At 33.3% G+C, this 15001-nt stretch overlaps 1 protein-coding gene across 1 annotated transcript in view; it reads right to left on the bottom strand.

Moving 5' to 3' along the window:
- The window catches only part of WDR49 (WD repeat domain 49), a 178993-nt gene that overhangs the window by 98985 nt on the left and 65007 nt on the right, over positions 1 to 15001 (bottom strand). The window contains exons 4-7 of the mRNA XM_049775575.1: positions 14816 to 14992; positions 13896 to 14070; positions 1535 to 1702; positions 736 to 884 (exon numbers count right to left, since the gene is read on the bottom strand). Of these exons, the coding sequence (XP_049631532.1) occupies positions 736 to 884; positions 1535 to 1702; positions 13896 to 14070; positions 14816 to 14992 (669 nt within the window). The remainder of the gene's footprint in view (positions 1 to 735; positions 885 to 1534; positions 1703 to 13895; positions 14071 to 14815; positions 14993 to 15001) is intronic.

Here is a 15001-nt window from a genome sequence, read left to right as displayed (position 1 = left end):
GAAAGATACATACTCTGAAAGATAATGACTTACTAAAAGCCAATAGTAAAGATTAAATATAGAAATACATTGCTTGAAATGTATTTTATTTATTTTTAACTTGTTTTACTTTAAACACCATGTTTTACACAAATACTCATAATACAGTTGTTTCTGGTCTTTTATGTTCCAATATCAATCCTACCATTAGTTTAACATTCTCTCTAACATTGTCCCTAGATTTCCACCCACTCCTAAACCCTCCCCACTTCACAGGCTTGAAATAATTTACTTTATATTATTTGTTACAACTAAATGGTAATGGGATTATCAAAAACCTTTAATATAAATTATAAAAATTGTTATATCTCACAATGGAGTCTTAAGTCATTATCTGGAGGTTTACTAAGCTGTTTATTTCTAGTTATGCATTCAGTGTTACTGATTTCTTTGTTGATCTTAGGTTGCATCTATGCTACTTTGTCATCTAATTTGTTGTGTTCTTTCTAGGAGCCCACTATTGGAAAATTTGGAGGCATCACATGGCCCCATATAGATCTGATTAAACACTTTGTCCAGTTGCTCCTAACTACAATTAAGTGACCACTTAATATGATTTACAGATACAAATTTCTAGGGGCTGGAGCAATAGCACAGTGGTATGGTGTTTGCCTTGCATTAGGACCTGGGACAGACCAGGATTCGATTCCTGGCATCCCATATGGTCCCCCAAACCTGCCAAGAGTGATTACTTACTTTATCTTCAGAGAAGCTAAAAAGCTGGTTTTTTGCAGCAAAGAATTGAACGGCTAGCACACTGCTTGAATGACCTGACATGACTCCAACTGACTTGGAAACAACATAAGGGTTCCAAAGGCAAACTTTATTATTGATGCCAGCAGTTGCTGATCAGAAATAAGAAATAAAAATGTGTATTATTTTTATGAAAGCACCATTATTTACAAAGTTATTTTTAATAGACTTTCAGTTTTTAATATTAATTAATAAATCATTTATAATATTAATACATTTTACTTACTTTATCTACTAATTTTCAATGGTACTTCACTTTTTATTATTTAACTAGAATTATATATAATTAAAAGCTTTTTAACATCTCCAGACACTTATTTTATTAATGCCTAAAAGCATAATAGATTTTTTTTCTCAGTTATTTTTGTCTGTTTGAGTGTGTGTTAACCAAAAATAATGATGCATTGCTTAGGGTAATCATTTGGTGCTATTAAAAATATGGTAAAATGACAAATATAATGCAAACTGTCTCCTTTCCTAAATCATTTACACCTTCAAGCAACATTAATAAAAAAGAACCTTGAAGGCATTGGGTTTCTTTCTTGTATTTTTATCCCTATGTAGTTCATATATGCTGCATACTATAATGCATTATTTTCAGACATTCTCAGGCAATAAAATTTGAGCTGCTCAAGTTGATCTCTCTGGAAATAAAGCAAACCGTGGAAATATTCTATGCATACAAATAGGCATCAAGACTATTTATGAGGCCCTCATAGTTATCATGATTTATTTTACATACCAATTAAATTGAGTTGAGAGTGGTAATCAAAAGCATGAATGCCCTGGGTAATGTTGAAGGATGTCATTTTAATGTGATTTTTTGATTTCTCTCTCCAAGCCAGCACCAGCGTATTTGTACTGTTGGTTGTACTGGAAAGGATGGCATCCAAAGATGCATTGTAAGTGACTAATGAGAATGAGAAAAAGAGAGAAAACACTCTTTAGTTAATATTTCATATGGTATAAGCCAAGCAGAACTGTTGAATAAGTAAAATGAAAATCCCTCATAATATAGTGACATAATACAACACTTAAATAAAAAGCCCACATCACAGATAAATTTACTGTAAAAATGCATATCAAATTGTGCATTGAGACTTAATCTAAACCAAGAATATTTTGGTTTTTTTTTTAACTGTAACATATAGCATTATGTTCAATGGCAATAATTGCACATGGATTCTGGATATTTAGAATTAATCATTTAATTCCCAAATTCTTGGGATTTACCTCCTGAGTCATTGAAAAAAATAAGCAGCCATTTTCTTAATACAAAAATTAACCTGGTGACCAAGTTATGTATATCTAAATTTTCACTGATTTACAATGTTTTAGATTAGCTTGACAAAAATTCTATCTCCTGTTAACACATTTAACATAACTAGAAATTATGATAAAAGAATTGTTCCTGTAGAAAATTGTAAAGAATGAAAGGAAAAAGGAAGGAAAGGAACAAATGAATGAATGGAAGAACAAAGGAACAAAGAAATAGAGGAAGAAAAGGATTTATTCATTTTAAATTTTTGTATTGTATTCTTTGTATGTATTACATAAAGTCCAATTTTTGAATGTATTATTAAGATTACAAATTATAAATTTATAATTTAATAATTCATAGTAAATTTATAAAATTATAAATTCTTTGTATGTATTACATGAAGTCCAATTATTTGTTTATAATCTTTTGAAATGTAAATCTGAAATGAAAATTTCAACTCCTTCCATAAACATCACTCTTGGAGTCGGAGTGATAGCACAGTGGTTGGACTGCTTGTAGCAGACCTGCAAAGAACCAGGGTTTGATCCCTGGCATCCCATATAGTCTCCAAAGCCTGCCAGGAATGATTTCTGAAAGTAGAGCCAGGAGTAATCCCTGAGGGCTGCTGGGTATGGCAAAAACAAACAAACAAATACAAAAAATCCATCACTCTCTCCTGGTGAATTTGAATTATTTTTGTTTGTCTTGGGAAACCACACCTGGTGGTGCTCAGAAGCAATGCCTGATTCTGTGTTGAGGAGTAACTCGTGATTGTGCTTGAAGGACTATACCCAGTACTATGAATCTCCTGGGCGTGGCTTCATTGTAGAGAAAATTCTACCTCCTGCACTACTCTTATAGTCTCTCTTTGGTTAATTGCAATGTAGTCATGCACTGTATTTCATGGACTCTTTCTAATTTTTTTTAATTCTTGTGCTTGGGGCCAGAGAGATAGCATGGAAGTAGGGCATTTGCCTTGTATACAGAAGAAGGGTAGTTCGAACCCCAGCATCCCATATGGTCTCCCGAGCCTGCCAGGAGCGATTTCTGAGTGTAGAGCCAGGAGTAAGCCCAGAGCTCTGCCAGGTGTGACCAAAAAAACAAAAACAAAAATAATTCTTATGCTTGTGCTATACTGTTTTACATACAATAATTGATTTTAATATTTTCTAATTATACAAAATATTTGAAGTATTTTAAATGAAAATCCTGCCTAATGGGAAATAATGAGATTGTCCGTAATGATCCAGTTCCACATAGAATAAAGTCAGTTTACACTGTTCCACTCCTCTCAGACTCATGCTCCAAGTTTCAGAAGCCACAGTTTTCTTTTCCACACTTCAAATCCTTATGCCCTCCATGGTTTTGTGGAAGTAGAGTTTTACATTTTTCTCAGACAATAATTTATTCCCCAAAGTTAAAAAGAAATGTATTTGATCTCACGATCAAATTTCTGTCTCACATAAAATATGTTCTTTTTATAGTACAAAAAATAATAATGGCTCTAAGAACCACTTCTAAGCTGCTTATTAGATAGATTCAAGAGTAGGAGTCTTAGAAGACAATTCTCAGTGAATCACTACCATTCCTGTACTGCTTATGAAATTAATCACTAACAACCCTAGGCTGCAGATTATTTTTTCAAAGATGTTTGCATAGAAAATAACTTTGGGATATAGAGATAGCATCTCTTCTTGCAGAAAATAATGGACAAAGTTAGTACTCAGAATCATTATAAAGATAATGTCTTGTTTTGGAGAAAAACACAACCAGGCATTTTTATCTACTATGAAAGATTCCGATTCCTTATGCTTTGTATTTCGTTTCTGAAACATAACCCAAAGCTCAATATCACCAAAGTCAACGACAACAATATAGAGACCCAATCCACAACAAGCTGTACAAGTGGGGAACAGTTACACTAGCATTATGGAGGGTAAAGGAGTGAGATATGAGATGCATGCTGGGAACAGGGGTGGATGGAGGACAACACTGGTGGTTAAAATGCCCCTCATTCATTGTCACTCTGTACCTTAAATATTATTGTGAAAGATTTGTAACTCACTTTGACCACAATAAAATAAAAAAACTAAATTGATGATATTGAGCTTATCAAATATGTTACTTAACAACATCCTCTTTCAAAATATGGCATCCCATCTTCAAAGATTTATCTTATGTGCTTGGTGCATTAACCTTAGAAGTGACATTAACCTTAGAATAAAAGAAATGTAAATCAATTAAGGGAAACTATTATATAGTAGGATGATAAATTGAATGACATTGAATGTATAAGTTCAAAGAAGGAAAAAATGTTAGCTATGGGATTTAGAACAATTTAATTAGATTTTTTTCAAAAGAAAAATCATTAAAATAGGTAAGAAGTAGCAACAAAACATATGGTTGGAAAATAAAATGTGAAGTCCAAAAATTAGCAGCCTAAAGAAATATTATCTATTCCTTTATCTTATAGCATAATAAATTGAGACCACAAACCAGTTTCAATGATTTGAATGGTATACCAAAAATACTGTCAAATTCAAATATGTAGCCTAGATTTTTTTGAAGTTAGACTCTTGATTTAATGTTATATGATGTGAATATTAAAATATAAACTTTATAACTAGAAATATAAGTGTTGAGGCATTTGCCTTGCACATGACAAATCCCAGTTAGATCCCCATCAATCCATGTTGTCTTCAATGCCTGCTCGGGGTGATCCCTAAGCACAAATATAAGACTAAGCTATGAGTACTGATGGATTTGAAACCCCAAACAAAACAAAACAAATTCAAGGTAGTAGCATTTTGCAGAGTCAGTATAAAAATTAAAGGAACTCAACTTTTGCAAGCTCAACTCCTGACCACTATAACAGGTCTTCACAAATTTTAATATGCACTTAAGTTCTCAAGACATCAGTGTTAAAAAGCAGTGTTAAGTAGCCACCCACCATAGCCATGTCTGCATTCAGCCATCTTCATAGATTCAATCTATTCTCAGAAGAGATGTAAACTGATGTTTACACTATGGCAGTTTTATAGACTCTTTTCTCGAGCAAGATGTAAACCAAACAATGAAAAATAATATATACATTGGCTACAGAGAGAAACCTGGCAATCTTGGGAGTAGAGGGAATGCCAAGTTCCCACTCTGCCAAAGCCATGCCTGATGCTTCCATCACCCAGAATCACCATTTCTCAATGGCCCTACCTTATTACCCCTCTACAATTCTCTTTGGGGACACTGATTTGACCAAACTTTATGTACTCCAGTATTTTATAGTATTTTATATCAACAGGGCTTTTTGTAGCAAGAATGGATGCCCTTCCCCCATATCCTCCTTCTACTAGGTGGTCAGTGTGACAGCCAAAAACATACCCCATAAAAGCTGCAGTATCAGTAAAAGTGCTTTTCTTCTTCACTTGTTTGATGCTTAATCCCTATAGGAACACAATAATTTAATGGAATAGAAAGCAACAGAGCTTACTTAAACTTCTGTCATTATATTAATGATTTCATTTGTGATACAATAATTTTCATAAATGTACTTGCTACTGTAATTTTTCTTTTTTATAACTTTCTTTTCTAACTTTTTTGTTTTTCATTTTTCTTTCTATTCTTTTTTAACTCTCACTTATCTGAAAACAAATGTATTATGATCAACTATGTCACTATGTGATGAATTTTGTTTAAATAAAGTAAAAAACGAGAGATGTAAACCAAGCCATAAAAAATTATGGGTACACTGGTCAAGCGGCTAAAAGCTAGAATTTAGGTGAGGGTGGGCCAAGTCCTCTCCCCTGCCAAAACCACTCCAGCTATACCCAACAACCACAATGATCACTTTGCCAATGGCCATGCTTCACCACTCAACTACTTTTCTTTGCAGAGACACCATTCTGACCAAAATGCCAGTATGTTAATATTTGGGCTGTTAGCACCAGAATGACTTTTTTGGAGTGAGCATGGGCTCCATTTTCCCACATTCTCAAACTGCTAGAAGGTCTGAGTGACAACATTCCCTACAAAAGCCACAGTCTCAACAATAAATTCCTGGACCACTTGACCATATTTATGGCCTCAAGATAACCCCAATATTTTTAAGACTGTCATCATCATATGACACACTAATTTAGATGTCAATGTGCATTTGAAGCCATCTAATGTTCAAAAACAAAAGAAGTAACAAAATTATTAATTAGTAACAAGAGCTTAAAAAACCTTCTGACAATTACAGTGACCTCATTGAGAGATACATAATTTTCATAAATGTTCTTGTTGTTCTCTTGTCTTCTTTCTTTTGTTTTCTTCTTTCTTTCCTTTTATTATTTTATTTTATTTTTAATAATCTCATTCCCACTTACCTGGAAACAAATATATTCTGATCAACTATGTAAACTATGTGATTAATGATTTTTTGTGATTAATAATTTTTAAATAATTTAAGTTATATGAAAAAGCAGATCCCATTTAGAAAACTAAGATTCTGAATTTCTAAGGAACCCTTTTGTTGCTGCTGATGTTCTCCTAGGATTATACTCTAAGTATGAAAATAGAAAAATACTCTTTATTGAGTATTGCCATCATTTTAAAAATATTTTAAATAGTTCTAAAATTAGGGATACCAAACTTCCTTTTGTGAATATGATAAAAGATATACATTCTGTCCATTAGAAAGTTGTGAAATACACAAAATTATGTATAAAACATTACAATGTAAGGAACAACCCCACTTCTACAGTTATTTGAATAATTCAGATCATGAACTTCAGGTCTTGGTAAATCTGGACATTAAAGTATTTCACCTGTTTTCTCCTAAAGTTCTTAAAAATATCTTTTTTTTATTTTTAGTTTTTTATTTTTAAACATAACTTCATTTTAAACACTGTCATTTAAACAGTTGCTCATAATGCAGTTGCTTTCTCCACAGTTGTTTACAATTGAGTTTTAATTACACAATGTACAATACCCTTTATTCTCCCTTCATAAAAAAAATCATATGTATTTTAATTAGTTTACTATGAATTACAAAGTCATTCATGATTGGGTTTCAGAAATGCAATATTTCAGCACAATTCCTTCACTAATGTCTATTTCTTTTTTTGGCAGGGGCTTTGGGTTTTTGGGTCACACCTGCAGTGCTCAAAGGTTACTCCTGGCTCTATGCTCAGGAATCGATCTTGCAGGCTCTGGGGACCATATGGGATGCCGGGATTTGAACCACCATCCTTCTGCATGCAAGGCAAATGCCCTACCTCATGCTATCTCTTCGGCCCAAGTGTCTATTACTTAATACCACCACTACTCACCTTACCCCAACCCTCTATCCTTCCAACCCACCTGTCTATTTCTAAGAAGAATTTTTCTTCTTTTACAATTTTTGAAATGGTGGTTTAAAGTACTGTTGCCAATAGAGTAATTCACAACATTTTGCTACCTCTCAGTTGAACACTATCCTCATTTAGTGTCATAGTGGTCTCTTCCCTGTCACTTTATTTTTTGCCTTTGTGTTCACAAATGCCTATTAGTGGTCCTCAAACTATGGCCTGCGGGCCACATATTGTATTTGTATCTGTTTTGTTTCTTCATTGCAAAATAAGATATATGCAGTGTGCATAAGAATTCGTTCATAAGTTTTGTTTTTACTATAGTCAGATCCTCCAATGGTCTGAGGGACAGTGAACTGGCCCCCTGTTTAAAAAGTTTGAGGACCCCTGGTAGATTAACTTTTCAATTTTTACTTCTACAAAGTAGTGTAACTGGGCATTGATTCTGGAGTTCTCCTAAGTAGTGCAAGGACACAAGTTTGAAGAGAAGATATGTGTGGCTTGAGAAGCAAATGTGCTTTTCAGAGGGAGGACCAGGATGTCACCTCAAAGAGCATAGGTATATAGAATTAGTCACGGTGATATGTGCTGTGAAAACTGAAGATAAAACTGATAAGGACAAAAATGGTTTGTTTTTCCACTGTGTCTAGAATTTGCCTGAATATTGTTTCTTGCTTATTCTTCATTCTTCAACTGCCCTCAACTTATGGGTTTCTTATATACATATTAAGGTAGTATATTATATGTCTCATATATACCAGCATCATGCCAAGTGCTCCCAACTTTTGATAAAGTTGGATGGGTAGATTATTGGTGGAACTTCTCCAAAGGTCAACTATACAAGGAGCATGCAATAAATTGGAGGTAGAAATGAGATTGAAATATGCTTGTATTGTATTGTTTTATGATTTACTTGTTTTTCATTAAGCTACACCACCAAGTGTATATTGTTTTCATTTCGGAGATATTTTTCTATTAACACTTATTTTTAATTCATCTGAATTCATTCAATCTGAAACTTCATCTTTTTTAATAAATTATTTCCTTAAACATTGTGGTTACAAACATGTTTGTAATTGAGTTTCATTCATAAAATGCACACCCCCTTCATCAACTTTTCCATCACCATTGTCTCCCATTTACCTCCTCCTCTATCCCCTGCCTGTCTTCAAGACACGCATTGTATTTCTCTTCTATCATTGTCATGGTAGCTGTTAGTGTAGTTATTTCTCTAACAGCACTTACTACTCTTTGTGGTAATCTTCTTATCATGATCTGTTTTTTCCAGCCCTCATCTCTATTATTTCTGGGTATTTTTATTATTATTATTATTATTATTATTATTATTATTATTATTATTATTATTATTATTATACTGTTTTACTTTTCTTAAATTCACATATGAGTGAGACTACTCTGTGCTTATTTCTCTCCCTCTGACTTATTTAACTCAACATAATAGTCTCCAAATTCCTCCATGTATAAGTAAATTTTGTAATTTTGTTTTTTCTAACAGCTGCATAGTATTTCATTGTATAGATTAACCACAGTTTCAAGTATTTTCTTCCCTAATGCCAATTCTCTTTCACCATTTACCCTATGGAGACGATTTTCTTTATGTCCTAGCTGATCTCTATCCTTAACTTTCTTATCTTCTGAGAAAGTTGCAAGAACTCAAAAAGTAGTTGACTCCCAAAAGATGAGTCCTTTCCCCACTTGGAACAATTCATTTTAGGACAAGAATTCCTTGTCACCTGTTGCAGCACTGCTGCAGCAATATAAATTATGCTAACAAATATGATCATCAAGAAACAAATTCATTAAGACTTTTCTTTTTAAATAAAATGCCATATTATTATCATTTCTCTCAGTGAAGTCAATGAGATCTAAAAATACAATATTGCCCTTTAATTATATCTTCATGTCCTTTAAAGTTCTGTATCATTGTAGTATGATAAAAATAAGAAATTTCTGTATAAAAATATTTCTAGTTGCCCCTACATTATAGTCAAGTCTCATTTTATACGTCCTATGGAGAAGGATGTAAATGACTCATTTGTCTCTGGTAAAGTATTGCTTTAAGATTGGAATCTTTTAATTACCCAGATATATTTATGGATCTGTGCAGCAACATATTAAAAGCTCAACAGTTAACAATTTCTTTTTAAACCAAGATATAATTTATTTCTGATTAAAATGTACCATGCCAGAAATCTTGAGACTACTGGGTGAAAGGTGAGTTAAGGCATTTTCTTAAAAGAAAACGGTTTGATACGGGAATAAAATGCTTTTCTCACTTTTGAAAAGAGAGAAGTTGATAGGCTAAAATACATTATCAGTTAGGAAATGGAATTATCTGATAAACTTAATGCTTTTTTAATATTATTGGTGAGTCTGAGATTGCTTTTAGCAAATATTTTTTATTGCATTTAGGTAATATTTTGGGAGGAAAGTGGGCATGTCTGTTTATTATTATGCTAGCTTTCAACTCTTCCACTTCCTGGCACTTAGTCATAAAGTAGACATTAAGAGAAATGCCCTGATCCTTGTACTCAAGGGTGCTATCAAAATAATCTTACTTTGGTGGCAGAGCGATGGTAGCACAGCTTTCAGGCATTTGCCCTGCACGTGTCAGACCCAGGGCGGACCTGGGTTTGATTCCCAGCATCCCATATGGTTCCCCAAGCCTTCCAGGGGCGATTTCTGAGCACAGAGCCAGGAGTAACTTCTGAGTGCTGCCAGGTGTGGCCCCAAAACAAAACAAACACTAACACAACAACCAAACAATCCTACTTAATGGAATTAATGTGAGAAAAGTGATTTGAAATGATACCTATAAATTAAGTATACTATTAAGTGCACAGAGTATGATATAGAAAAACAATAGAAACTGAGTCATTTCTATAATTAGGAATACAATTATAATTATTTTTCAGTCATTTATTTTGAGTCATTTGACTTGGAAAACACTACACTTTATACTTATTTTGATGCTCAGGGGTTACTCCTGGCTATGTACTCAGAAATCGCTTCTGGATCTGGGGACCATAGGGGACACCAAGGAATTGAATGTCCATTGTGGGTCAGCCTCGTGCAAGACAAAAGTCCTCACATTGTGCCATTGCTCTGGCCCTTCAGGTGCATTTCTTATCTTGAATTGCAGTGTCATTCTCTAAGACCACTACAATCTCTTTATGTATTCTAAGTTTCATTTTAGAAAAGAAGCTAAGAATACTAACTACATTTTTAAACCAAATTGCATACAATTTATCATAGTTATACATATTTAAAAATAATACACTTAACATAAATCACTTAAACTGTAATTACTTCTGTATTTGTGATACCTAGTGGATTTTGCATTCCAATATGGGAAAGGTTGTGCTGTAGGGAAATTCTCTTTCTTCAAACCTAAGCTACCAGCTCACAGCTGACTTTAACTGTTTTAGATACAGTGAAGAAACTAGCAGAAAATACAGCATTTTCAGGCTAACTATTGTACATCATCTTTTTTATCGAGAGGAGTAATTTACATGCAAAAACTGGAACAACTTACAGGCTAATTCTGGCTTCACTTCCAAGCACAGTGTCCCTGTCAATTATGAAATCTCCCTAAGAAAAAGCAACCTGGTGTCTGGATTCTAAATTTTCTGGCACCACTCCATTAATTAATTCAGTAACTACTGATATTTTTATCAGTTCAGGTTGATTTGTACTTTCTCCTAGCCATGGTCAAATAATGGAGGAGGAAATGTCTTTCAACATAATAAAGAAATTGGGGTTTTGGGTTTTGGTTTTTGGAGGAGAGTTGATCAGTGTGTGTGTGTGTGTGTGTGTGTGTGTGTGTGTGTGTGTGTGTGTGTGTGTGTGTGTTGGCAACTCACAGATCACTTTTTGAATAGCTGTACTTTCAGATCATGGTTTTCAAGATTTTATATTGTCTATATGAGAAGGCAATTATCTGGGACCAAAAACATAAAAAGCAAAAAAATAATCCTTTTATTCAAGACATTGATGTCTTGCAATTGCCAAAAATCTCTGTACTTACTAGAAAATCAGTTCAGGATGTAATTATTTTTCCATTAAAATATGACATGGAACCACTCAGGCAAGATAAAAACATTTCTTCTTTCAATGTTTTAAACAAGTATTCTAAACTTTCTCTGAAAGCAATAAACTAATACTTTCATGTCTAACACGGTTTTTTCCTTGACATTTCATTTTATAGATAATTTCCCCTTACCTTCAGTGAAACACTATTATCATATTGTTTATAAATTTATTTTCCCTTTAGTATCTATTCCATTATCACACTGAGAAGAAAATCACCAAAAATAATCCTTACAAAATTTTAATATTATAAATTAGTGTTGTTAGAGTCAAAAGCATATCAAGGAACAGCAGTCATTGGCAGCTTTCTCCGGACAGTCTTGAAGATCAAGAGGCATAATCACTTCAAGTCAACTGTGATATGTTTGAATCCAACATGTCTCCCTCCATCCCCATTCATCATCATTTCAAAATTTCCTCTCTACTATTTGAAATTACAGTGTGACAAGCTATCAAAAAATGTGTTTATACTCCAAACCTCTATTTTCAAATGTTGTAAAAAGATACTCAATAGAAAGTAGAGAAGGAACAATATTGAATGAGGGCCTTCTGTTTTGAAGCTATGATTACCAGGTATGGGGAAAGAAGAGAAGGTAAAAGACAGATCAGAAATAATGTAAGCACAGTTATGAAAGGTCCTGAGGACTCTGATGGTGTGAATGCAGAAACTTTGCTAACAGCACCATAAATATCAACACCATTGGAATCATGTTACCTCAACTAAAGTAAATAAATAATTTTTGACCTAACATTTAAAATAATATACCAAATAAATAGCTCACCTTCATATACCTTTCACCTTCTTTGTTGTTTTCTTCTTTTACTACATTTTTCTCAACTTTTTTTTTCTATTAATATATATTATTTATTTATATTTTTTTACCTCAACAAGAACCATTTTCTTTATTTTTTTAAAATATTTACAAATGTGATAGGCCGGATCAGTGGTACTAGAGGTAAGGCATCTGCCTTGCAAGCGCTAGCCTAGGGTGGACCGCGGTTTGATCCCCTCGCATCCCATATGGTCCCCCCAAGCTAGGAACAATTACTGAGCACATAGCCAGGAGTAACCCCTGAGTGTCAAATGGGTGTGGCCCCCCAAAAAATATTTACAAATATTTAGATAGGTTACATTCACCTCCTTTACTTTTGAAATATTTTTCAATGTCATTGATCCAATGCTCAATTTGTTCAATTGCTATAATTGAATGCAAAGATTGAGTGGGTCTATTAAACATGTATTTCTCACAGTTCTAGAACCTTGAAAGTACAAAATCAATGTACTCACAGATTTTTTTGTGTGTGTGGTAAGAGGATGCTTTCTGCTTTGTGGTCTATTTCCCATTGTGCCTTTTCTATGGGAATGATGTGAGATGTCTCTGAATTATCTTTGGTAAAATAAAAAAAAAACACTAACCCTTACATAAAGAATCTACTCTCCTAGATATATCAGTACCTAAGACCATCATATTGAGTGAAGGGTTGGAATTTCAACACATGAATTTGGAAGAGACAAACATTCCATCCATAACATTCTGCCCCTACACAATTATTATCTCAACAGTGCCAAAGTCTTAACTCATTTTAGCCACAAACTCTAAGACTCAAACTATAATTCTTTATGAAGTGAATTTTTCTGTAAACTGTAGCCTTCAGTCCAAAAGAGAGAAATAGGAAAAAAAGAAAGGGGTTAAATGTATCAAGTAAATATAAATCCTAAAAGGAAATATTCTATCAAACAATAGGCCCAACAATAATTCTTTTAGATGTTTTGCTTTCCAAACCTACTAAAATAATAGTATGTCATGACTAGTACAATATAGTATTGTATAGTATAGTATACTATAGTATATATAGTACATATGATGTAATGATATGTCTGATGTCACTGATCTCGCCCATGCCACAGTACTCAGAGGTGACCACACTTATGTTATGATTCTGCTGAGTGTACCTCAAACTGTGCTCAGGGCTTTCTCCTGGCTTTGTGCAGAGTTCATTCCTGGTGGGACTACAAAAACTATATGTGGTGCAAGAGATCAAACCTGCTTGGTTTCATGCAAAGCCAGCTGTACTATTTCTTCAATCTGTTGATACTTTTCTTTGTAAAATTTTATTTTAGTCACTGTGCTTGAAGTTATGTAAATTCTGTGGTCATTTCCTTACTTCTCTTGAGGAGAGTTCATGTGCACAGTTCACCTGAACTCATTGTATGAAGAATGCATTTTAGAAAAAAATAAAATGGATAAATAATTACTGCTAAGGTGCAGGGAATAACCAAACTTCTCCAGAGAAGCAACTATTATTTCCCTCTAGACTTGAACCCTTTTATGTGAAATATTATCATCAAAGATTGTGAGTGTGGAAGATGACAATGTTCTTTAATTACTGTTCACAATTCGTACCTTGTCTGACCCAATCTTCATGATGAAGCTTGTGCTCTAATGTATAGCAACATTTATGATATCCAGAGAGTAGCTCTGTCCAGTGAATAGTGACAGTTATGTCTTCATCTTCACAAGCATTAGCAGGACGCTCAAAGAGGGAAATCAGAGCTGTAGTGAAAACAATTGCTTGAACCTTGAGAGAGACATTTAAAGAAAATCAGGCATGGAAATGGTAGTTACTGGAAGAAAATTTGATACTCCTAATATTAGTAATAAATAGATATGATGTTAGTATAAATTTCTTCAATGCTATTTAAAGTATGCTAGTAGTTATATTGAAAAGAACTATAAGGTTACCAAGGTAATTTCCAAAGGCAATTTATCACTCACAATTGTCATTATAAAACAATAAGAATGAACAACTTTCACAATTACAAAAGGAAATTGTTCAAATTACTCTACTTAATAGTTAGTAGAAATATTCTACTGACATTTATCAGATATTAATTTCTTGAAGATCAGGTGAAATTTGATAAAAGAAAAGAATCTTTGTATCTAATGCCTGAGTTTAAATGCCATCTTCTCTAATGTATCTGCCATTTTGTTACATAATAAAAAATAGAACTCCCATAAAAGGCTATTGTAAAGATGTTTGAAACCTTATGAATTAAAATAAGAAAAATTGGTTTGACAAGTTTATGAGATAATGTTAGACACCTAATATTAGATATTTGCTAGAACTTATTATAATTAATTACGCATCCTGTGGTGAACAATTTTATATGATATAATAAATATCTTCCATGTTTAACATGTAGAACCTATACTGTATAATATAGTTCAATTAGAAGATCAGGTAGATGGAAGGTTATTTCTATTTAGAATGACAATTTGATGTTTAAATCCATAGCGTTCAATTTTATTGTCCCCTCACTTACCTTTCCTGTTACGTCTCCAAAAGAAAGAATTGCTTCATTGGCATCAAGAGGATCATGCCAATAATCCATGCAGATTGGTGTTCCTTTCAGGCCTTGAAGTTTATATTGACAAGAAAATTGTTCTTTTGACAGTAGATCATAGAAACAAATCTCTTTACTTGTAAAAGCCACTGCTATCTAAAGTAG

The sequence above is a fragment of the Suncus etruscus genome, chromosome 6 (assembly GCF_024139225.1).
Source record: "Suncus etruscus isolate mSunEtr1 chromosome 6, mSunEtr1.pri.cur, whole genome shotgun sequence".
Taxonomy (NCBI): domain Eukaryota; kingdom Metazoa; phylum Chordata; class Mammalia; order Eulipotyphla; family Soricidae; genus Suncus; species Suncus etruscus.
Note: the sequence above shows the minus strand (reverse complement) of the source record. Positions and strands in the feature narration are given on the sequence as shown.